Source organism: Chiloscyllium plagiosum, unplaced genomic scaffold (assembly GCF_037043375.1).
Source record: "Chiloscyllium plagiosum isolate Xiang-an unplaced genomic scaffold, Cpla_swu_hap1 HiC_scaffold_45, whole genome shotgun sequence".
NCBI classification, from domain to species: Eukaryota; Metazoa; Chordata; class Chondrichthyes; order Orectolobiformes; family Hemiscylliidae; genus Chiloscyllium; species Chiloscyllium plagiosum.
The window spans coordinates 26,301,686-26,329,236 of record NW_028270183.1 but is presented as its reverse complement, the minus strand read 5'-3'; the positions used below and the strand labels follow the sequence as shown (position 1 = coordinate 26,329,236).

General features: G+C 50.5%; 1 protein-coding gene across 1 annotated transcript in view; it reads left to right on the top strand.

Annotated features, from left to right (window-relative positions):
• LOC122552437 (volume-regulated anion channel subunit LRRC8C-like) overlaps positions 1-27,551 on the top strand; it is a 133,386-nt gene that overhangs the window by 65,963 nt on the left and 39,872 nt on the right. The window contains exon 2 of the mRNA XM_087983213.1: positions 21,471-21,613. Coding sequence (XP_087839339.1) covers positions 21,476-21,613 — 138 coding nt within the window. The 5' untranslated portion in view covers positions 21,471-21,475. The remainder of the gene's footprint in view (positions 1-21,470; positions 21,614-27,551) is intronic.

Genomic DNA, 27,551 nt, shown 5'->3' with positions numbered 1-27,551 from the left:
ATACTGGGATACAGGGAGTGTGGGTGTGATACTGGGATACAGGGAGTGTGGGTCTGATACTTGGATACAGGGAGTGTGTGTGATACTGGGATACAGGGAGTTTGGGTCTGATACTGGGATACAGGGAGTGAGGAACTGATACTGGGATACAGGGAGTGTGGGTCTGATACTGGGATAGGGGGAGTGTGGGCGTGATACTGGGATAGAGGGAGTGTGGGTGTGATACTGGGATACAGGGATTTTGGGTGTGATACTGGGATACAGGGTGTATGGGTCTGATACTGGGATACAGGGAGTGAGGAACTGATACTGGGATACAGGGAGTGTGGGTCTGATACTGGGATACAGGGAGTATGGGTCTGATACTGGGATACAGGGTGTGTGGGTGTGATACTGGGATACAGGGAGTGTGGGACGGATACTGGGATACAGGGAGTATGCGTCTGATACTGGGATACATGGAGTGTGGGACTGATACTGGGATACAGGGAGTGTGGGTGTGATACTGGGATACAGGGAGTGTGGGACGGATACTGGGATACAGGGAGTATGGGTCTGATACTGGGATACAGGGAGTGAGGAACTGATACTGGGATACAGGGAGTGTGGGTCTGATACTGGGATACAGGGAGTGTGGGTCTGATACTGGGATACAGGGTGTGTGGGTGTGATACTGGGATACAGGGAGTGTGGTACGGATACTGGGATACAGGGAGTATGGGTCTGATACTGGGATACATGGAGTGTGGGACTGATACTGGGATACAGGGAGTGTGGGTGTGATACTGGGAGAGAGGGAGTGTGTGCCTGATACTGGGATACAGGGTGTGTGGGTGTGATACTGGGATACAGAGAGTGTCGGACGGATACTGGGATACAGGGAATGTGGGTCTGATACTGATATACAGGGAGTGTGGGTCTGATACTGGGATACAGGGAGTGTGGGTCTGATACTGAGATACAGGGAGTGTGTGCCTGATACTGGGATACAGGGAGTGTGGGTCTGATACTGGGATAGGGGGAGTGTGGGTGTGATAGTTGGATTCAGGGAGTGTGTGTGATACTGGGATACAGGGAGTGTGGGACTGATACTGGGATACAGGGAGTGTGGGACTGATACTGGGCTAAAGGGAGTGTGGGTGTGATACTGGGATAGGGGGAGTGTGGGCGTGATACTGGGATAGAGGGAGTGTGGGTGTGATACTGGGATACAGGGAGTGTGGGTGTGATACTGGGATACAGGGAGTGTGGGTCTGATACTTGGATACAGGGAGTGTGTGCGATACTGGGATACAGGGAGTTTGGGTCTGATACTGGGATACAGGGAGTGAGGAACTGATACTGGGATACAGGGAGTGTGGGTCTGATACTGGGATACAGGGAGTGTGGGTCTGATACTGGGATGCAGGGAGTGTGGGTCTGATACTGGGATAAAGAGGGTGTGGGACTGATACTGGGATACAGGGAGTGTGGAACTGATACTGGGATACAGGGAGTGTGGGTCTGATACTGGGATACAGGGAGTGTGGGTCTGATACTGGGATAAAGTGACTGTGGGACTGATACTGGGATACGGGGAGTGTGGGGCTGATACTGGGATACAGGGAGTGTGGGTGTGATACTGGGATACGGGGAGTGTGGGACTGATACTGGGATAAAGTGAGTGTGGGACTGATACTGGGATACAGGGAGTGTGGGTGTGATACTGGGGTACAGGGTGTGTGGGTCTGATTCTGGGATACAGGGTGTGTGGGACTGATACTGGAATACAGGGAGTGTGGGTGTGATACTGGGATACAGGGAGTGTGGGACTGATACTGGGATACAGGGAGCGTGGGTCTGATACTGGGATAAAGTGAGTGTGGGACTGATACTGGGATACAGGGAGTGTGGGTGTGATACTGGGATACAGGGTGTGTGGGTCTGATACTGGGATACAGGGAGTGTGGGTCTGATTCCGAGATACAGGGAGTGTGGGACTGATACTGGGATAGAGGGAGTGTGGGACTGATACTGGGATACAGGGAGCGTGGGTCTGATACTGGGATAAAGTGAGTGTGGGACTGATACTGGGATACAGGGAGTGTGGGTGTGATACTGGGATAGAGGGAGTGTGGGACGGATACTGGGATACCGGGAGTATGGGTCTGATACTGGGATACAGGGAGTGAGGAACTGATACTGGGATACAGGGAGTGTGGGTCTGATACTGGGATACAGGGTGTGTGGGTGTGATACTGGGCTACAGGGAGTGTGGGACGGATACTGGGATACAGGGAGTATGGGTCTGATACTAGGATACATGGAGTGTGGGACTGATACTGGGATACAGGGAGTGTGGGTGTGATACTGGGATACAGGGAGTGTGGGACGGATACTGGGATACAGGGAGTATGGGTCTGATACTGGGATACAGGGAGTGAGGAACTGATACTGGGATACAGGGAGTGTGGGTCTCATACTGGGATACAGGGTGTGTGGGTGTGATACTGGGCTACAGGGAGTGTGGGACGGATACTGGGATACAGGGAGTATGGGTCTGATACTGGGAAACAGGGAGTGTGGGTCTGGTATTGGATACAGGGAGTGTGCGTGTGACACCGGGATACAGGGAGTGTTGGTGTGATACTGGGATACAGGGAGTGTGGGTCTGGTACTGGATACAGGGAGTGTGGGTGTGACACTGGGATACAGGAAATGTGGGACTGATACTGGGATACAGGGAGTGGGGTGTGATCCGGGGATACAGGGAGTGTGGGTGTGATACTGGGATACAGGGAGTGTGCGTGTGACACTGGGATACAGGGTGTGTTGGTGTGGTACTGGGATACAGGGAGTATGGGTCTGGTACTGGATACAGGGAGTGTGGGACTGACACTGGGATAGAAGGAGTGTGTGTCTGCTACTGGGATCCAAGGTATGTGGGCGTGATACTGGGACACAGGGAGTTGGGTCTGATACTGGGATACAGGCAGTGTGGGTGTGATACTGGGAGAGAGGGAGTGTGTGCCTGATACTGGGATACAGGGTGTGTGGGTGTGATACTGGGATACAGAGAGTGTCGGACGGATACTGGGATACAGGGAGTGTGGGTCTGATACTGAGATACAGGGAGTGTGGGTCTGATACTGGGATACAGGGAGTGTGGGTGTGATAGGGATACAGAGAGTGTTGGACGGATACTGGGATACAGGGAGTGTGGGTCTGATACTGAGATACAGGGAGTGTGGGTCTGATACTGGGATACAGGGTGTGTTTGGGTGTGATACTGGGATACAGGGAGTGTGGGACGGATACTTGGATACAGGGAGTGTGGGTGTGATACTGGGACACAGGGTATGTGGGTGTGATACTGGGATACAGGGAGTGTTGGTCGGATACCGGGATACAGGGTGTGTGGGACTGATACTGGGATACAGGGAGTGTGGGTCTGATTCTGGGATACCAGGACTGTGGGTCTGATACTGGGATACAGGGAGTTGGGACTGATACTGGGATACAGGGTGTGTGGGTCTGATACTGGGATACAGGGAGTGTGGGAATGACAATGGAATACATGGAGTGTGGGACTGATACTGGGATACAGGGAGTTGGGTCTGATACTGGGATACAGGGAGTGTGGGACTGATACTGGGATACAGGGAGTTGGGTCTGATACAGGGATACAGGAAGTGTGGGTGTGATACTGGGATACAGGGAGTGTGGGACTGACACTGGGATACAGGGAGTGTGGGACTTATACTGGGATACTGGGAGTGAGGGACTGACACTGGGATACCGGGAGTGTGGGACTGACACTGGGATACAGGGAGTGTGTGTCTGATACTGGGATCCAAGGTATGTGGGTGTGATACTGGGATACACGAAGTGTGGGTCTGATACTGGGATACAGGGATTGTGGGTCTGGTACTGGGATACAGGGAGTTGGGACTGATACTGGGATACAGGGAGTGTGGGACCGACACTGGGATACAGGGATTGAGGGACTGACACTGGGATACAGGGAGTGTGGGTGTGATAATGGGATACAGGGAGTGTGGGTCTGATACTGGGATACAGGGAGTGTGGGACTGATACTGGGATACAGGGTGTCTGGACTGATAATAGAGGCAGGGTGTGTTGGTCTGATACTGGGATATAGCGAGTGTGGTTGCGATACTGGGATTCACTGAGTGTGGGTGTGATACTGGGATACAGGGAGTGTGGGTCTGGTACTGGTACTGGATACAGGGAGTGTGAGTGTGACACTGGGATCCAGGAAATGTGGGACTGATACTGGGATACAGGGAGTGTGGGTGTGATACTGGAATACAGGCAGTGTGGGTGTGATACTGGGAGAGAGGGAGTGTGTGCCTGATACTGGGATACAGGGAGTGTGGGTGTGATACTGGGATACAGGGAATGTGGGTCTGATACTGGGATTCAGGGAGTGTGGTGTGATACTGGGATACAGGGAATGTGTGCCTGATACTGGGATAAAGGGAGTGTGGGTGTGATACTGGGATACAGAGAGTGTCGGACGGATACTGGGATACAGGGAGTGTGGGTCTGCTACTGAGATACAGGGAGTGTGGGTCAGATACTGGGACACAGGGTGTGTGGGTCTGATACTGGGATACAGGGTGTGTGGGTGTGATACTGGGATACAGGGTGTGTGGGTGTGATACTGGGATACAGAGAGTGTCGGACGGATACTGGGATAGAGGGAGTGTGGGTCTGATACTGAGATACAGGGTGTGTGGGTCAGATACTGGGACACAGAGAGTGTGGGTCTGATACTGGGATACAGAGTGTGTGGGTGAGATACTGGAATACAGGGAGTGTGGCTCTGATACTGGGATACAGGGAGTGTGGGTGTGATACTGGGATACAGGGAGTGTGGGTCTGATACTGGGATACAGTGAGTGTGGGTGTCATAGTGGGATACAGGGAGTGTGGGACTGATACTGGGATACAGGGAGTATGGGTCTGATACTGGGATACAGGTAGTGTGGAACTGATACTGGGATACAGGGAGTGTGGGTGTGATACTGGGATACAGGGAGTGTTAGACTGATATTGGGATACAGGGAGTGTGGCTCTGATACTGGGATACAGGGAGTGTGCGTGTGACACTGGGATAAGGGAGTGTGGGACTGATACTGGGATAGAGGGAGTTTGTATCTGATACTGGGATACAGGGAGTTTGCATACGACGCTGGGATACAGGGAGTGTGGGACTGATACTGGGATACAGGGTGTGTGGGACTGATACTGGAGACAGGGTTTGTTGGTCTGATACTGGGATATAGCGAGTGTGGTTGTGATACTGGGATTCACTTTGTGGGTCTGATACTGGGATACAGGGAGTGTGGGTCTGATACTGGGATACAGGGAGTGTGGGTGTGATACTGGAATAGAGGGAGTGTGGGACTAATACTGGTATACAGGGTATGTGGGACTGATACTGGAATACAGGGAGTGTGGGTGTGATATTGGGATACAGGGAGTGTGGGACTGATACTGGGATACAGGGAGTGTGGGTCTGATACTGGGATACAGGGAATGTGGGACCGATACTGGGATACAGGGAGTGTGGGTCTGGTATTGGATACAGGGAGTGTGCGTGTGACACTGGGATAGAGGAAATGTGGGACTGATACTGGGATACAGGGAATGTGGGACTGATACTGGGATACAGGGAGTGCTGGTGTGATACTGGGATACAGGGAGTGTGGGTCTGGTACTGGATACAGGGAGTGTGAGTGTGACACTGGGATACAGGAAATGTGGGACTGATACTGGGATACAGGGAATGTGGGACAGATACTGGGATACAGGGAGTGTGGGTGTGATACTGGGATACAGGGAGTGAGCGACGGATACTGGGATACAGGGAGTGTGGGTGTGATACTGGGATACAGGGAGTGTGTGCCTGATACTGGGATACAGGGAGTGTGGGTGTGATACTGGGATACAGAGAGTGTCGGACGGATACTAGGATACAGGGAGTGTGGGTCTGATACTGAGATACAGGGAGTGTGGGTCTGATACTGGGATACAGGGTGTGTGGGTGTGATACTGGGATACAGGGAGAGTGGGACGGATACTTGGATACAGGGAGTGTGGGTCTGATACTGAGATACAGGGAGTGTGGGTCTGATAGTGGGATACAGGGAGTGTGGGTGTGATACTGGGATACAGGGTGTGTGGGTGTGAAACTGGGACACAGGGAGTGTGGCTCTGATACTGGGATACAGGCAGAGTGGGTCTGATACTGGGATACAGTGAGTGTGGGTGTCATAGTGGGAAACAGGGAGTGTGGGACTGACACTGGGATGAAGGAGTGTGGGTGTGATACTGGGATACAGGGAGTGTGGGTCTGATACTGGGATACAGGGAGTGTGGGTCTGGTATTGGATACAGGGAGTGTGCGTGTGACACCGGGATACAGGGAGTGTTGGTGTGATACTGGGATACAGGGAGTATGCGTATGACACTGGGATACAGGGAGTGTGGGACCGACACTGGGATACAGGGAGTGTGGGTGTGATACTGGGATAGGGGGAGTGTGGGTGTGATAGTGGGATTCAGGGAGTGTTTGTGATACTGGGATACATGGAATGTGGAACTGATACTGGGATAAAGGGAGTGTGGGACTGATACTGGGATACAGGGATTGAGGGACTGACACTGGGATACAGGGTGTGTGTGTGTGATACTGGGATACAGGGAGTGTGTGTCTGATACTGGGATCCAAGGTGTGTGGGCCTGATACTGGGATACAGGGAGTGTGGGTGTGATACTGGGATACAGAGAGTGTGTGCGTGATACTGGGATACAGGGAGTGTGGGTGTGATACTGGGATACAGAGAGTGTCGGACGGATACTAGGATACAGGGAGTGTGGGTCTGATACTGAGATACAGGGAGTGTGGGTCTGATACTGGGATACAGGGTGTGTGGGTGTGATACTGGGATACAGGGAGAGTGGGACGGATACTTGGATACAGGGAGTGTGGGTCTGATACTGAGATACAGGGAGTGTGGGTCTGATAGTGGGATACAGGGAGTGTGGGTGTGATACTGGGATACAGGGTGTGTGGGTGTGAAACTGGGACACAGGGAGTGTGGCTCTGATACTGGGATACAGGCAGAGTGGGTCTGATACTGGGATACAGTGAGTGTGGGTGTCATAGTGGGAAACAGGGAGTGTGGGACTGACACTGGGATGAAGGAGTGTGGGTGTGATACTGGGATACAGGGAGTGTGGGTCTGATACTGGGATACAGGGAGTGTGGGTCTGGTATTGGATACAGGGAGTGTGCGTGTGACACCGGGATACAGGGAGTGTTGGTGTGATACTGGGATACAGGGAGTATGCGTATGACACTGGGATACAGGGAGTGTGGGACCGACACTGGGATACAGGGAGTGTGGGTGTGATACTGGGATAGGGGGAGTGTGGGTGTGATAGTGGGATTCAGGGAGTGTTTGTGATACTGGGATACATGGAATGTGGAACTGATACTGGGATAAAGGGAGTGTGGGACTGATACTGGGATACAGGGATTGAGGGACTGACACTGGGATACAGGGTGTGTGTGTGTGATACTGGGATACAGGGAGTGTGTGTCTGATACTGGGATCCAAGGTGTGTGGGTGTGATACTGGGTTACAGGGAGAGTGGGTCTGATACTGGGATACAGGGAGTGTGGATCTGACACTGGGATACAGGGAGTGTGGGACTGATACTGGGATACAGGGAGTGTGTGTCTGATACTGGGATCCAAGGTATGTGGGTGTGATACTGGGATACAGGGAGTGTGGCTCTGATACTGGATACAGGGAGTGTGGCTCTGATACTGGGATACAGGGAGTGTGGGACTGATACTGGTATACTGGGAGTGTGGATGTGATACTGGGATACAAGGTGTGTGGCTCTGATACTGGGATACAGGGAGTGTGGGTCGGATACTGGGATACAGGGAGTGTGGTTCTGATTCTGGGATACAGGGAGTGTGGGTGTGATTCTGGGATACAGGGAGTATGGGACTGACACTGGGATACAGCGCGTGTGGCTCTGATACTGGGAAACAGGGAGTGTAGGACTGACACTGGGATGAAGGAGTGTGGGTGTGATACTGGGATACAGGGAGTGTGGGTCTGATACTGGGATACAGCGAGTGTGGGACTGATACTGGGATACAGGGAGTGTGGGTCTGGTATTGGATACAGGGAGTGTGCGTGTGACACCGGGATACAGGGAGTGTTGGTGTGGTACTGGGATACAGGGAGTGTGGGTCTGGTACTGGATACAGGGAGTGTGGGACTGATACTGGGATACAGGGAGTGTGTGTGTGATACTAGGATACAGGGAGTGTGGGATTGATACTGGGATACAGGGAGTGTGGGACTGATACTGGGATACAGGGAGTGTGGGTGTGATCCGGGGATACAGGGAGTGTGGGTGTGATACTGGGATTACAGGGAGTGTGGGTCTGGTACTGGATACAGGGAGTGTGGGACTGATACTGGGATACAGGGAGTGTGTGTGTGATACTAGGATACAGGGAGTGTGGGATTGATACTGGGATACAGGGAGTGTGGGTTTGGTACTGGATACAGGGAGTGTGGGTGTGACACTGGGATACAGGAAATGTGGGACTGACACTGGGATACAGGGAGTGTGGGTGTGATCTGGGGATACAGGGAGTTGGGTCTGATACTGGGATACAGGCAGTGTGGGTCTGATACTGGGATACAGGGAGTTGGGTCTGATATTGGGATACAGGGAGTGTGGGTGTGATACTGGGATACAGGGAGTGTGGGACTGATACTGGGATACAGGGAGTGAGGGACTGACACTGGGATATAGGGAGTGTGGGACTGACACTGGGATACAGGGAGTGTGGGTCTGGTATTGGATACAGGGAGTGTGCGTGTGACACCGGGATACAGGGAGTGTTGGTGTGATACTGGGATACAGGGAGTGTGGGTCTGGTACTGGATACAGGGAGTGTGGGACTGATACTGGGATACAGGGAGTGTGTGTGCGATACTAGGATACAGAGAGTGTGGGATTGATACTGGGATACAGGGAGTGTGGGACTGATACTGGGATACAGGGAGTGTGGGTGTGATCCGGGGATACAGGGAGTGTGGGTGTGATACTGGGATACAGGGTGTGTTGGTGTGATACTGGGATTACAGGGAGTGTGGGTCTGGTACTGGATACAGGGAGTGTGGGACTGATACTAGGATACAGGGAGTGTGTGTGTGTGATACTAGGATACAGGGAGTGTGGGATTGATACTGGGATACAGGGAGTGTGGGTCTGGTACTGGATACAGGGAGTGTGGGTGTGACACTGGGATACAGGAAATGTGGGACTGATACTGGGATACAGGGAGTGTGGGTGTGATCTGGGGATACATGGAGTTGGGTCTGATACTGGGATACAGGCAGTGTGGGTCTGATACTGGGATACAGGGAGTTGGGTCTGATATTGGGATACAGGGAGTGTGGGTGTGATACTGGGATACAGGGAGTGTGGGACTGATACTGGGATACAGGGAGTGAGGGACTGACACTGGGACACAGGGCGTGTGGGACTGACACTGGGATACAGGGAGTGTGTGTCTGATACTGGGATCCAAGGTATGTGGGTGTGATACTGGGACACAGGGAGTGTGGCTCTGATACTGGGATACAGGCAGTGTGGGTCTGATATTGGGATACAGTGAGTGTGGGTGGCATAGTGGGATACAGGGAGTGTGGGACTGATACTGGGATACAGGGAGTATGGGTCTGAAACTGGGATGCAGGTAGTGTGGAACTGATACTGGGATACAGCGAGTGTGGGTCTGATACTGGGATACAGCGAGTGTGGGACTGATACCGGGATACAGGGAGTGTGGGTCTGGTATTGGATACAGGGAGTGTGCGTGTGACACCGGGATACAGGGAGTGTTGGTGTGATACTGGGATACAGGGAGTGTGGGTCTGGTACTGGATACAGGGAGTGTGCGTGTGACACTGGGATACAGGAAACGTGGGACTGATACTGGGATACAGTGAGTGTGGGTGTGATCCGGGGATACAGGGAGTGTGGGTGTGATACTGGGATACAGGGAGTGTGCGTGTGACACTGGGATACAGGGTGTGTTGGTGTGATACTGGGATACAGGGAGTGTGGGTCTGGTACTGGATACAGGGAGTGTGGGACTGACACTGGGATACAGGGAGTGTGGGACTGACACTGGGATAGAGGGAGTGTGTGTCTGATACTGGGATCCAAGGTATGTGGGTGTGATACTGGGACACAGGGAGTGTGGCTCTGATACTGGGATACAGGCAGTGTGGGTCTGATACTGGGATACAGTGAGTGTGGGTGTCATAGTGGGATACACGGAGTGTGGGACTGATACTGGGATACAGGGAGTATGGGTCTGAAACTGGGATGCAGGTAGTGTGGAACTGATACTGGGATACAGGGAGTGTGGCTCTGATACTGGGATACAGGGAGTGTGCGTGTGACACTGGGATACAGGGGGTGTGGGACTGATACTGGGATAGAGGGACTTTGTGTCTGATACTGGGATACAGGGAGTATGCGTATGACACTGGGATACAGGGAGTGTGGGAACGACACTGGGATACAGGGAGTGTGGGTGTGATAGTGGGATAGGGGGAGTGTGGGTGTGATAGTGGGATTCAGGGAGTGTTTGTGATACTGGGATACATGGAATGTGGAACTGATACTGGGATACAGGGATTGAGGGACTGACACTGGGATACAGGGTATGTGTGTCTGATACTGGGATCCAAGGTGTGTGGGTGTGATACTGGGTTACAGGGAGAATGGGTCTGATACTGGGATACAGGGAGTATGGATCTGACACTGGGATACAGTGAGTGTGGGACTGATACTGGGATTCAGGGAGTGTGTGTCTGATACTGGGATCCAAGGTATGTGGGTGTGATACTGGGATACAGGGAGTGTGGGTGTGATATTGGGACACAGGGAGTGTGGGACTGATACTGGTATACTGGGAGTGTGGATGTGATACTGGGATACAAGGTGTGTGGCTCTGATACTGCGATATAGGGAGTGTGTGTCTGATACTGGGATACAGGGAGTGGGGGTCTGATTCTGGGATACAGGGAGTGTGGTTGTGATACTGGGATACAGGGAGTTTGGGACTGACACTGGGATACAGGGAGTGTGGCTCTGATACTGGGATACAGGGAGTGTGCGTGTGACACTGGGATACAGGGAGTGTGGGACTGATACTGGGATAGAGGGAGTTTGTGTCTGATACCGGGATACAGGGAGTATGCGTATGACACTGGGATACAGGGAGTGTGGGACCGACACTGGGATACAGGGAGTGTTGGTGTGATACTGGGATAGGGGGAGTGTGGGTGTGATAGTGGGATTCAGGGAGTGTTTGTGATACTGGGATACATGGAATGTGGAACTGATACTGGGATAAAGGGAGTTGTGGACTGATACTGGGATACAGGGATTGAGGGACTGACACTGGGATACAGGGTGTGTGTGTCTGATACTGGGATCCAAGGTGTGTGGGTGTGATACTGGGTTACAGGGAGAGTGGGTCTGATACTGGGATACAGGGAGTATGGATCTGACACTGGGATACAGTGAGTGTGGGACTGATAATGGGATTCAGGGAGTGTGTGTCTGATACTGGGATCTAAGGTATGTGGGTGTGATACTGGGATACAGGGAGTGTGGGTCTGATACTGGATACAGGGAGTGTGGGTGTGATACTGGGACACAGGGAGTGTGGGACTGATACTGGTATACTGGGAGTGTGGCTCTGATACTGGGATACAGGGAGTGTGGGTCTGATACTGGGATACAGGGAGTGTGGGTCTGATTCTGGGATACAGGGAGTGTGGGTGTGATACTGGGATACAGGGAGTTTGGGACTGACACTGGGATACAGCGCGTGTGGCTCTGATACTGGGAAACAGGGAGTGTGGGACTGACACTGGGATGAAGGAGTGTGGGTGTGATACTGGGATACAGGGAGTGTGCGTGTGACACCGGGATACAGGGAGTGTTGGTGTGATACTGGGATACAGGGAGTGTGGGTCTGGTACTGGATACAGGGAGTGTGGGTATGACACTGGGATACAGGAAATGTGGGACTGATACTGGGATACAGGGAGTGTGGGTGTGATCCGGGGATACAGGGAGTGTGGGTGTGATACTGGGATACAGGGAGTGTGCGTGTGACACTGGGATACAGGGTGTGTTGGTGTGATACTGGGATACAGCGAGTGTGGGTCTGGTACTGGATACAGGGAGTGTGGGACTGATACTGGGATACAGGGAGTGTGTGTGCGATACTAGGATACAGGGAGTGTGGGATTGATACTGGGATACAGGGAGTGTGGGTCTGGTACTGGATACAGGGAGTGTGGGTGTGATCCGGGGATACAGGGAGTGTGGGTGTGATACTGGGATACAGGGTGTGTTGGTGTGATACTGGGATACAGGGAGTTGGGTCTGATATTGGGAGACAGGGAGTTTGGGTGTGATACTGGGATACAGGGAGTATGGGACTGATACTGGGATACAGGGAGTGAGGGTGTGATACTGGGATACAGGGAGTTGTGTCTGATACTGGGATACAGGCAGTGTGGGTGTGATACTGGGATACAGGGAGTTGGGTCTGATATTGGGATACAGGGAGTGTGGGTGTGATACTGGGATACAGGGAGTATGGGACAGATACTGGGATACAGGGAGTGAGGGACTGATACTGGGAAACAGGGAGTGTGGGTCTGGTATTGGATACAGGGAGTGTGCGTGTGACACCGGGATACAGGGAGTGTTGGTGTGATACTGGGATACAGGGAGTGTGGGTCTGGTACTGGATACAGGGAGTGTGGGACTGACACTGGGATACAGGGAGTGTGGGACTGACACTGGGATAGAGGGAGTGTGTGTCTGATACTGGGATCCAAGGTATGTGGGTGTGATACTGGGACACAGGGAGTGTGGCTCTGATACTGGGATACAGGCAGTGTGGGTCTGATACTGGGATACAGTGAGTGTGCGTGTCATGGTGGGATACACGTAGTGTGGGACTGATACTGGGATACAGGGAGTATGGGTCTGAAACTGGGATGCAGGTAGTGTGGAACTGATACTGGGATACAGGGAGTGTGGGCGTGACACTGGGATACAGGGAGTGTTAGACTGATACTGGGATACAGGGAGTGTGGCTCTGATACTGGGATACAGGGAGTGTGCGTGTGACACTGGGATACAGGGAGTGTGGGACTGATACTGGGATAGAGGGAGTTTGTGTCTGATACTGGGATACAGGGAGTATGCGTATGACACTGGGATACAGGGAGTGTGGGACCGACACTGGGATACAAGGAGCGTGGGTGTGATACTGGGATAGGGGGAGTGTGGGTGTGATAGTGGGATTCAGGGAGTGTTTGTGATACTGGGATACATGGAATGTGGAACTGATACTGGGATAAAGGGAGTGTGGGACTGATACTGGGATACAGGGATTGAGGGACTGACACTGGGATACAGGGTGTGTGTGTCTGATACTGGGATCCAAGGTGTGTGGGTGTGGTACTGGGTTACAGGGAGAGTGGGTCTGATACTGGGATACAGGGAGTATGGATCTGACACTGGGATACAGTGAGTGTGGGACTGATACTGGGATTCAGGGAGTGTGTGTCTGATACTGGGATCCAAGGTATGTGGGTGTGATACTGGGATACAGGGAGTGTGGGTCTGATACTGGATACAGGGAGTGTGGCTCTGATACTGGGATACAGGGAGTGTGGGTCTGATTCTGGGATACAGGGAGTGTGGGTGTGATACTGGGATACAGGGAGTTTGGGACTGACACTGGGATACAGCGAGTGTGGGACTGATACTGGGATGCAGGGAGTGTGGATCTGGTATTGGATACAGGGAGTGTGCGTGTGACACCGGGATACAGGGAGTGTTGGTGTGATACTGGGATACAGGGAGTGTGGGTCTGGTACTGGATACAGGGAGTGTGGGACTGACACTGGGAGACAGGAAATGTGGGACTGATACTGGGATACAGGGAGTGTGGGTGTGATCCAGGGATACAGGGAGTGTGGGTGTGATACTGGGATACAGGGAGTGTGCGTGTGACACTGGGATACAGGGTGTGTTGGTGTGATACTGGGATACAGGGAGTGTGGGTCTGGTACTGGATACAGGGAGTGTGTGACTGATACTGGGATACAGGGAGTGTGTGTGTGATACTAGGATACAGGGAGTGTGGGATTGATACTGGGATACAGGGAGTGTGGGTCTGGTACTGGATACAGGGAGTGTTGGTGTGACACTGGGATACAGGAAATGTGGGACTGATACTGGGATACAGGGAGTGTGGGTTGATACTGGGATACAGGGAGTTGGGTCTGATATTGGGACACAGGGAGTGTGGGTGTGATACTGGGATACAGGGAGTATGGGACTGATACTGGGATACAGGGAGTGAGGGTGTGATACTGGGATATAGGGAGTTGGGTCTGATACTGGGATACAGGCAGTGTGGGTGTGATACTGGGATACAGGGAGTTGGGTCTGATATTGGGATACAGGGAGTGTGGGTGTGATACTGGGATACAGGGAGTATGGGACTGATACTGGGATACAGGGAGTGAGGGACTGATACTGGGAAACAGGGAGTGTGGGTCTGGTATTGGATACAGGGAGTGTGCGTGTGACACCGGGATACAGGGAGTGTTGGTGTGATACTGGGATACAGGGAGTGTGGGTCTGGTACTGGATACAGGGAGTGTGGGTGTGACACTGGGATACAGGAAATGTGGGACTGATACTGGGATACAGGGAGTGGGGTGTGATCCGGGGATACAGGGAGTGTGGGTGTGATACTGGGATACAGGGAGTGTGCGTGTGACACTGGGATACAGGGTGTGTTGGTGTGGTACTGGGATACAGGGAGTATGGGTCTGGTACTGGATACAGGGAGTGTGGGACTGACACTGGGATAGAAGGAGTGTGTGTCTGCTACTGGGATCCAAGGTATGTGGGCGTGATACTGGGACACAGGGAGTTGGGTCTGATACTGGGATACAGGCAGTGTGGGTGTGATACTGGGATACAGGGAGTTGGGTCTGATACTGGGATACAGGGTGTGTGGGTGTGATACTGGGATACAGGGAGTTGGGTCTGATATTGGGATACAGGGAGTGTGGGTATGATACTGGGATACAGGGAGTATGGGACTGATACTGGGATACAGGGAGTGAGGGACTGACACTGGGAAACAGGGAGTGTGGGACTGACACTGGGATACAGGGAGTGTGTGTCTGATACTGGGATCCAAGGTATGTGGGTGTGGTACTGGGATACAGGAAGTGTGGGTCTGATACTGGGATACAGGGAGTTGGGTCTGATACTGGGATACAGGGAGTGTGTCTGACACTGGGATACAGGGATTGAGGGACTGACACTGGGATACAGGGTGTGTGCGTGTGATACTGGGATACAGGGAGTGTGTGTCTGATACTGGGATCCAAGGTGTGTGGGTGTGATACTGGGTTACAGGGAGTGTGGGTCTGATACTGGGATACAGGGAGTGTGGATCTGACACTGGGATACAGGTATGTGGGTGTGATACTGGGATACAGGGAGTGTGGGTCTGATACTGGGATTCAGAGAGTGTGGGTCTGATATTGGGATACAGGGTGTGTGGGACTGATACTGGATACCGGGTGTGTTGCTCTGATACTGGGATATAGCGAGTGTGGGTGAGATGCTGGGATACACTGAGTGTGGGTGTGATATTGGGATACAGGGAGTGTGGGTCTGATACTGGGATACAGGGAGTGTGGGACTGATACTGGGATACAGGGAGTCTGGGTGTGATACTGGGATTTAGGGAGTGTGGGACTGATACTGGGATACAGGGAGTTGGGTCTGATATTGGGATACAGGGAGTGTGGGTATGATACTGGGATACAGGGAGTATGGGACTGATACTGGGATACAGGGAGTGAGGGACTGACACTGGGATACAGGGAGTGTGGGACTGACACTGGGATACAGGGAGTGTGTGTCTGATACTGGGATCCAAGGTATGTGGGTGTGGTACTGGGATACAGGAAGTGTGGGTCTGATACTGGGATACAGGGAGTTGGGTCTGATACTGGGATACAGGGAGTGTGTCTGACACTGGGATACAGGGATTGAGGGACTGACACTGGGATACAGGGTGTGTGCGTGTGATACTGGGATACAGGGAGTGTGTGTCTGATACTGGGATCCAAGGTGTGTGGGTGTGATACTGGGTTACAGGGAGTGTGGGTCTGATACTGGGATACAGGGAGTGTGGATCTGACACTGGGATACAGGTATGTGGGTGTGATACTGGGATACAGGGAGTGTGGGTCTGATACTGGGATTCAGAGAGTGTGGGTCTGATATTGGGATACAGGGTGTGTGGGACTGATACTGGATACCGGGTGTGTTGCTCTGATACTGGGATATAGCGAGTGTGGGTGAGATGCTGGGATACACTGAGTGTGGGTGTGATATTGGGATACAGGGAGTGTGGGTCTGATACTGGGATACAGGGAGTGTGGGACTGATACTGGGATACAGGGAGTCTGGGTGTGATACTGGGATTTAGGGAGTGTGGGACTGATACTGGGATACAGGGTGTGTGAGACTGATACTGGGATACAGGGAGTGTGGGTGTGATACTGGGATACAGGGAGTGTGGGACTGATACTGGGATACAGGGAGTGTGGGACTGATACTGGGATACAGGGAGTGAGGGTGTGATACTGGGATACAGGGAATGTGGGACCGATACTGGGATAAAGGGAGTGTGGGTCTGGTATTGGATACAGGGAGTGTGCGTGTGACACCGGGATACAGGGAGTGCTGGTGTGATACTGTGATACAGGGAGTGTGGGTGTGATACTGGGATACAGGGAGTGTGGGTGTGATACTGGGATACAGGGTGTGTGGGTCTGATACTGGGATACAGGGAGTGTGGGTCTGATTCTGGGATACAGGGAGTGTGGGTGTGATACTGGGATACAGGGAGTGTGCGTGTGACACTGGGATACAGGGTGTGTTGGTGTGGTACTGGGATACAGGGAGTATGGGTCTGGTACTGGATACAGGGAGTGTGGGACTGACACTGGGATAGAAGGAGTGTGTGTCTGCTACTGGGATCCAAGGTATGTGGGCGTGATACTGGGACACAGGGAGTTGGGTCTGATACTGGGATACAGGCAGTGTGGGTGTGATACTGGGATACAGGGAGTTGGGTCTGATACTGGGATACAGGGTGTGTGGGTGTGATACTGGGATACAGGGAGTTGGGTCTGATATTGGGATACAGGGAGTGTGGGTATGATACTGGGATACAGGGAGTATGGGACTGATACTGGGATACAGGGAGTGAGGGACTGACACTGGGAAACAGGGAGTGTGGGACTGACACTGGGATACAGGGAGTGTGTGTCTGATACTGGGATCCAAGGTATGTGGGTGTGGTACTGGGATACAGGAAGTGTGGGTCTGATACTGGGATACAGGGAGTTGGGTCTGATACTGGGATACAGGGAGTGTGTCTGACACTGGGATACAGGGATTGAGGGACTGACACTGGGATACAGGGTGTGTGCGTGTGATACTGGGATACAGGGAGTGTGTGTCTGATACTGGGATCCAAGGTGTGTGGGTGTGATACTGGGTTACAGGGAGTGTGGGTCTGATACTGGGATACAGGGAGTGTGGATCTGACACTGGGATACAGGTATGTGGGTGTGATACTGGGATACAGGGAGTGTGGGTCTGATACTGGGATTCAGAGAGTGTGGGTCTGATATTGGGATACAGGGTGTGTGGGACTGATACTGGATACCGGGTGTGTTGCTCTGATACTGGGATATAGCGAGTGTGGGTGAGATGCTGGGATACACTGAGTGTGGGTGTGATATTGGGATACAGGGAGTGTGGGTCTGATACTGGGATACAGGGAGTGTGGGACTGATACTGGGATACAGGGAGTCTGGGTGTGATACTGGGATTTAGGGAGTGTGGGACTGATACTGGGATACAGGGAGTTGGGTCTGATATTGGGATACAGGGAGTGTGGGTATGATACTGGGATACAGGGAGTATGGGACTGATACTGGGATACAGGGAGTGAGGGACTGACACTGGGATACAGGGAGTGTGGGACTGACACTGGGATACAGGGAGTGTGTGTCTGATACTGGGATCCAAGGTATGTGGGTGTGGTACTGGGATACAGGAAGTGTGGGTCTGATACTGGGATACAGGGAGTTGGGTCTGATACTGGGATACAGGGAGTGTGTCTGACACTGGGATACAGGGATTGAGGGACTGACACTGGGATACAGGGTGTGTGCGTGTGATACTGGGATACAGGGAGTGTGTGTCTGATACTGGGATCCAAGGTGTGTGGGTGTGATACTGGGTTACAGGGAGTGTGGGTCTGATACTGGGATACAGGGAGTGTGGATCTGACACTGGGATACAGGTATGTGGGTGTGATACTGGGATACAGGGAGTGTGGGTCTGATACTGGGATTCAGAGAGTGTGGGTCTGATATTGGGATACAGGGTGTGTGGGACTGATACTGGATACCGGGTGTGTTGCTCTGATACTGGGATATAGCGAGTGTGGGTGAGATGCTGGGATACACTGAGTGTGGGTGTGATATTGGGATACAGGGAGTGTGGGTCTGATACTGGGATACAGGGAGTGTGGGACTGATACTGGGATACAGGGAGTCTGGGTGTGATACTGGGATTTAGGGAGTGTGGGACTGATACTGGGATACAGGGTGTGTGAGACTGATACTGGGATACAGGGAGTGTGGGTGTGATACTGGGATACAGGGAGTGTGGGACTGATACTGGGATACAGGGAGTGTGGGACTGATACTGGGATACAGGGAGTGAGGGTGTGATACTGGGATACAGGGAATGTGGGACCGATACTGGGATAAAGGGAGTGTGGGTCTGGTATTGGATACAGGGAGTGTGCGTGTGACACCGGGATACAGGGAGTGCTGGTGTGATACTGTGATACAGGGAGTGTGGGTGTGATACTGGGATACAGGGAATGTGGGACCGATACTGGATACAGGGAGTGTGGGTCTGGTATTGGATACAGGGAGTGTGCGTGTGACACCGGGATATAGGGAGTGCTGGTGTGATACTGGGATACAGGGAGTGTGGGTCTGGTACTGGTTACAGGGAGTGTGGGTGTGATACTGGGATACGGGAAATGTGGGACTGATACTGGGATACAGGGAGTGTGGGTGTGATCTGGTGATACAGGGAGTGTGCGTGTGACACCGGGATACAGGCAGTGTGGGTGTGATACTGGGTTACAGGATGTGTGGGTGTGATACTGGGATACAGGGAGTGTGGCTCTGATACTGGGATACAGGGAGTGTGGGACTGATACTGGGATACAGGGAGTGTGGGACTGACACTGGGATACAGGGAATGTGTGTCTGATACTGGGATCCAAGGTATGTGGGTGTGATACTGGGATACAGGAAGTGTGGGTCTGATACTGGGATACAGGGAGTTGGGTCTGATACTGGGATACAGGGAGTGTGTCTGACACTGGGATACAGGGATTGAGGGACTGACACTGGGATACAGGGTGTGTGTGTGTGATACTGGGATACAGGGAGTGTGGAACTGATACTGGGATCCAAGGTGTGTGGGTGTGATACTGGGTTACAGGGAGTTTGGGTCTGATACTGGGATACAGGGAGTGTGGATCTGACACTGGGATACATGGAGTGTGGGACTGATACTGTGATTCAGGGAGTGTGGGTGTGATACTGGGATACAGGGAGTGTGGGACTGACACTGGGATACAGGGAGCGATGGTCTGATAGTGGGATACAGCGAGTGTGGGTGTGATACTGGGATACAGCGAGTGTGGGACTGATACAGGGACACTGTGAGTGTGGATGCATTACTGGGATACAGCGAGTGTGGGTTTGATGCCCGGATACAGGAAGTTCAGGAGTCAGCTCACTGTGCCCATATCGTTCACTGAGTTTTCTCTCCACAGATGCTGCCAAACCTTTTGAATATTTCGAGCAGCGTCTGTACTTGTTTCTGGTTCCCAGCATCTGCACTGTTCTGCCTGGTACAGCTCGGAGGCTGAACACCGGGACTCTATCCTGAAGCTCTCTCTTACCAGAGTGTCTCTTGTTGATGTCTCTCTCGCTCCATCTCTCCTCCTCTCCCTTATTCTATGTCTCCCCTTACCCTTTCACTGTCTCCCAGTCTCTCGCTTTTCATTTGTCTCTCTCTTACATTTCCCCATAGTTCCCTCTCTCACTCTCTCACTCTCTCCCTTGTCTTTCTCGCGTTATTTGGCTTCCTGTTCCAGTGTTGGCTCCACCAATCCCAGAGCTATCACTGAACATGCTGCATTTGAACAGACACTGTCCATTTAAAGGCATTCTGTCCTGTTCACAATGCTGAGCTGGCCATCTTACCACCAATCAGGGGTCCAGTGTGGAGCTGGTCTCTCAAGGAGCTGACCCAGTTATGAACTCCTCGCACTCTGAGCCACCAAGCCATGACCGAGGTGGGGCAAGTAGTTGTTTAATTAATGCTGGGACTCTTGTCGACTGTGCCCAACATCAGGATGCTCCATCGCCCAGGCAACAATGGGTCCATCCCATTCGAGAACCCCATCCCAACTCCTGACATCAGGGGCAGTCTCTCATCCCCAAATCCCACAATCAGGCCTGAGTAGTAGGTATCCTGTCTGTCCTAGAGTCGTAGTCATACAGATGTACAGCACGGAAACAGACCCTTCGGTCCTACTTGCCCATCCCTCGATATCCCTCGACCTTTGTGTTCCCACAGAGTGAACTCAAGCAACAATATCTCCCTTTCCACTTCACCACCTTATATTGGGATTCCCAACAATTTCCAACCATGAACTCCGACATTGTGAGAGCAACCCTTCCCCACCTCACACTCTACCCACCACGTGTGGTTTGCGTGTTTATCCATTTCTTGCCATTAACACCCACTCTTCAAGCTGTATCACTCCTCTATTAACATCAGCCCTCCTTTTATCCTCACCAGCTGCTCCTTCTTCTCTGTCGCCAGCCTAAAAAAACCCAACACTTTCTCGTTCCCCACTTCAAACAGGAAGAAGAGTCATACTCACCTTGGAGCATTCTCCCTCCCCAGATGAAAGCCTGACTGAGTTTCTCAAGCACTTGCTGTTTTCAGTTCAGATCTCCAGCAACTGCTGTAGGTTGTTGTCATTTAGCCAGGGACGCCTGTCCAGCTGTATCTCCAAGCCCCGCCTGTCGACTGAGAGGGTCAATGCTCCCAGATGGGGATGTGGTGGTGAGCACTTGTGTCTGACTGGAATTTATTTCTCTTTGTAGGCAGGATGATCCCACTGACGGAGTTGAAGCAGTTTATAGACCAGCAGCCAGCATTCCGGGTGCTGAAACCCTGGTGGGATGTATTTGCGGAGTATATCTGTGTGGCAATGCTAATGATTGGTGTTTTTGGATGCACCTTGCAGGTGAGGGACTGACACACGTACCTCAGCATGGAACATTTCACTGACAGCATTACACGCAGCATACACACACAGGATCAACATACACACACTCCGCATTAATACACATAGACTCACTATATCAAGATACACAAACTCAGCATTAATGCATATACACTCACGAGGTCAACACACACACACTCAGCATTAATACATATATACACACCAGATCAACACACACACACTCAGCATTAATACTTATACACTCACTAGATCAACACACACACACTCAGCATTAATACATAGACACACACAGGATCAAAGCACACACACTCAGGATTAATACATATACACACACTAGATCAACACACACACACACAGCATTAATACATATACACTCACTAGATCAACACACACACACTCAGCATTAATATACATACACTCACTAGATCAACACACACACACTCCGCATTAATACATATACACTCACTAGATCAACATACACAATCAGCATTTATACATATACACTCACTAGATCAACACACACACACTCAGCATTAATACATATACACTCACTAGATCAACACACACACATTCAGCATTAATACATATACACACACTAGATCAACACACACACAGCATTAATACATATACACTCACTAGATCAACACACACACTCAGCATTAATATACATACACTCACTAGATCAACATACACAATCAGCATTTATACATATACACTCACTAGATCAACACACACAGGATCAACACACACACACACAGCATTAATACATATACACTCACTAGATCAACACACACACACTCAGCATTAATACATATACACTCACTAGATCAACACACACAATCAGCATTTATACATATACACTCATTAGATCAACACACACAGGATCAACACACACACACATACACACACACACACACAGCATTAATACATATACACACAGGATCAACACACACACACTCAGCATTAATACATATACACACACAGGATCAAAGCACACACACACTCAGGATTAATACATATACACACACTAGATCAACACACACACACACTCAGCATTAATACATATACACACACCAGATCAACACACACACACACAGCATTAATACATATACACACACAATAGATCAACACACACACACACAGCATTAATACATATACACTCACCAGATCAACACACACTCAGCATTAATACATATACACTCACCAGATCAACACACACTCAGCATTAATACATATACACACACCAGATCAACACACACACACTCAGCATTAATACATATACACTCACCAGATCAACTCACACACTCAGCATTAATACAGACACACTCACCAAATCAACACACACACACTCAGCATTAATACAGACACACTCACTAGATCAACACACATGCACTCAGCATTAATACAGACACACTCACTAGATCAACACACACACACACGTTCAGCATTAATACATATACACTCACCAGACCAATAGACACATACTCAGCATTAATACATGTACACTCACTAGATCAACACACACACTCAGCATTAATACATATACACTCACCAGATCAATACACACACACAGCATTAATACATGTACACTCACTAGATCAACACACACACACTCAGGATTAATACATACACACTCACTAGATCAACACACACACACTCAGCATTTATACATATACACTCACTAGATCAACACACACACAGTCAGCATTAATACATACACACTCACTAGATCAACACACACACACTCAGCATTAATACATACATACTCACTAGATCAACACACACACTCAGCATTAATACATTTACACACACACAGGATCAACACAAACACACTCAGCATTAATACATGTACACTCACTAGATCAACACACACACACTCAGCATTAATACATACACACTCACTAGATCAACACACACACTCAGCATTAATACACATACACTCACTAGATCAACACACACACAGTCAGCATTAATACATACACACTCACTAGATCAACACACACACTCAGCATTAATACATACATACTCACTAGATCAACACACACACTCAGCATTAATACATACACACTCACTAGATCAACACACACACTCAGCATTAATACATACACACTCACTAGATCAACACACACACTCAGCATTAATACATACATACTCACTAGATCAACACACACACTCAGCATTAATACATTTACACACACACAGGATCAACACAAACACTCAGCATTAATACATACACACTCACTAGATCAACACACACACTCAGCATTAATACATACATACTCACTAGATCAACACACACACTCAGCATTAATACATACATACTCACTAGATCAACACACACACTCAGCATTAATACATTTACACACACACAGAATCAACACAAACACACTCAGCATTAATACATATACACTCACTAGATCAACACACACACAGTCAGCATTAATACATACACACTCACTAGATCAACACACACACTCAGTATTAATACACATACACTCACTAGATCAACACACACACAGTCAGCATTAATACATACATACTCACTAGATCAACACACACACTCAGCATTAATACATTTACACACACACAGGATCAACACAAACACACTCAGCATTAATACATATACACACTCACTAGATCAACACACACACAGCATTAATACATATACACACTCACTAGATCAACACACATACACTCAGCATTAATACATACACACTCACTAGATCAACACACACACTCAGCATTAATACATACATACTCACTAGATCAACACACACACTCAGCATTAATACATTTACACACACACAGGATCAACACAAACACTCAGCATTAATACATGTACACTCACTAGATCAACACACACACTCAGCATTAATACATACATACTCACTAGATCAACACACACACTCAGCATTAATACATTTACACACACACAGGATCAACACAAACACACTCAGCATTAATACATACACACTCACTAGATCAACACACACACTCAGTATTAATATACATACACTCACTAGATCAACACACACACAGTCAGCATTAATACATACATACTCACTAGATCAACACACACACTCAGCATTAATACATTTACACACACACAGGATCAACACAAACACACTCAGCATTAATACATATACACTCACTAGATCAACACACACACAGTCAGCATTAATACATACACACTCACTAGATCAACACACACACTCAGTATTAATACACATACACTCACTAGATCAACACACACACAGTCAGCATTAATACATACATACTCACTAGATCAACACACACACTCAGCATTAATACATTTACACACACACAGGATCAACACAAACACACTCAGCATTAATACATATACACACTCACTAGATCAACACACACACAGCATTAATACATATACACACTCACTAGATCAACACACATACACTCAGCATTAATACATACACACTCACTAGATCAACACACACACTCAGCATTAATACATACATACTCACTAGATCAACACACACACACTCAGCATTTATACATATACACTCACAGGATCGACACACACACTCAGCATTAATAAATGTACACTTACAAAATCAATACACACATTGCTCACAGGTAGCCTATTTCTCATAGGTAGCCAAATTGCTCACAGGGAGAACCCTTGTTCACAGGTAGCCCCATTGCCCACAGGTAGCCCCCTGCTCACAGGTAGCCCCATTGCTCACAGGAAACCCCCTTGCACGCAAGTAGCCCCTTGCTCACTGGTAGCCGCATTGCACAAAGGTAGCCCCATTGCTCACATGTAGCCCCATTGCTCAAATGTAGTCCCCTTGCTCACAGGTAGCCCCATTGCTCACAAGTAGCCAATATTCACAGGTAACCCATTGCTCACAGGTAGCCCCATTGCTCACAAGTTGCCAATATTCACAGGTAGCCCATTGCTCATAGGTAGCCCCATTGCTCACAGGTAGCCCCATTGCTCACAGGTAGCCCCATTGCTCACAGGTAACCCATTGCTCACAGGTAGCCCATTATTCACAGGTAGCCCATTGCTCACAGGTAGCCCCCTTGCTCACAAGTAGCCCATTATTCACAGGTAGCCCATTGCTCACAGGTAGCCCCTTGCTCACAGGTAGCCCCATTGCTCACAGGTAGCCCCTTGCTCACAGGTAGACCCATTGATCACTGGTAGCCCCCCTGTTTACAGATACCCCCATTGATCACAGGAAGCCCCATTGCTCCCAGGTATCCCCCTTGTTCAAAGGTAGCCCCATTGCTCACATGTAGCCCCATTGCTCACAGGTAGCCCCATTGCTCACAGTTTGCCCCCTCACTCACAGGTAGCCCCATTGCTCACAGCTAGCTTATTGCTCACAGGTAGCCAAATTGCTCACAAGGAGACCCCTTGCTCAATGGTTCTCTATTTCTCACAGGTAGCCCCATTGCTCCAAGGTAGCCCATTGCTCACAGGTAGCCCCATTGCTCCAAGGTAGCCCATTGCTCACAGGTAGCCTCATTGCTCAAAAGTAGCTTATTGCTCATGGGTAGCCCCATTGCTCACAGGTAGCCCATGGCTCACAGGTAGCCCCTTGCTCACAGGTAGCCCCTTGCTCACAGTGAACCCCATTGCTCACAGGTAGCCCATTGCTCTCAGGTAGCCCCATTGCCTACAGGTAGCCCCATTGCTCACAGTTAGCCCCCTTCGCTGACAGGTAGCCCCATTTCTCACAGGTAGGCCCCTTGCTCTCAGGTAGCCCCATTGCTCACAGGTAGCCCTACTGCTCACAGGTAGCGTATTGCTCACAGGTAGACCCATTGCTCACAGGTAGCCCCATTGCTCAATTGTAGCCTATTGCTCACAGGTAGACATATTGCTCACAGGTAGCCCCATTGCTTCCAGGTAGCCCCTTTGTTCAAATGTAGCCCCATTGCTCGCAGGAAGCCCCCTTGCTCACAGTTCGCCCCCTCACTCACAGGTAGCCCCCTCACTCACAGGTAGCCCCATTGTTCACAGGTAGCCTGTTGCTCATAGGTTGCCCTATTGCTCAGAGGAAGCCCCATTGCTCACAGGTAGCCCCCTCACTCACAGGTAGCCCAATTGCTCACAGATAGTCCCATTGCTCACAGATAACCTCATTGCTCACAGGCAGTCCCATTGCTCAAATGTACCCCTTTGCTCAAAGATAGCCCCCTTGCTTATGGGCAGCCCCATTGCTCACAGGTAGCCCCTTGCTCACATATAGCCCCATTGCTCACAGGTCGCCCCATTGCTCACAGGTAGTGCCATTGTCAAAGGTAGCCCCACTGCCCACAGGTAGACCCATTGTTCAAAGGTAGCCCCATTGCCCACAGGTAGACCCATGTCTCACAATTAGCCCATTGCTCGTAAGATAGCCCCGTTGATCACAGGAGCCGATGGCTCACAGGTAGACCCTTGCTCACAGGTCGCCCATTGTTCACAGATAGCCCCTTTGCTCACAGGTAGCCATCTTGCTCAAATGTAGCCCCATTGATCACAGGTAGCCCCATGTCTCACAATTAGCCCCATTGCATGTAAGGTAGCCCCGTTGATCACAGGTAGCCCCATTGCTCACAGGAGCCTATTGCTCACAGGTAGCCCCTTGCTCACAGGTAGCCCCATTGCTTACAGGTAGCATGATTGATCACAGATAGACTCCTTGCTCACAGGTAGCCCCATTGCTCACAGGTAGCCCTCTTTCTCACAGGTAGCCCCCTTGCTCACAGGTAGCCCCATTGCTCACATGTAGCCCCATTGCTCACAGGTAGCCCCATTGCTCACAGTTTGCCCCCTCACTCACAGGTAGCCCCATTGCTCACAGCTAGCTTATTGCTCACAGGTAGCCAAATTGCTCACAAGGAGACCCCTTGCTCAATGGTTCTCTATTTCTCACAGGTAGCCCCATTGCTCCAAGGTAGCCCA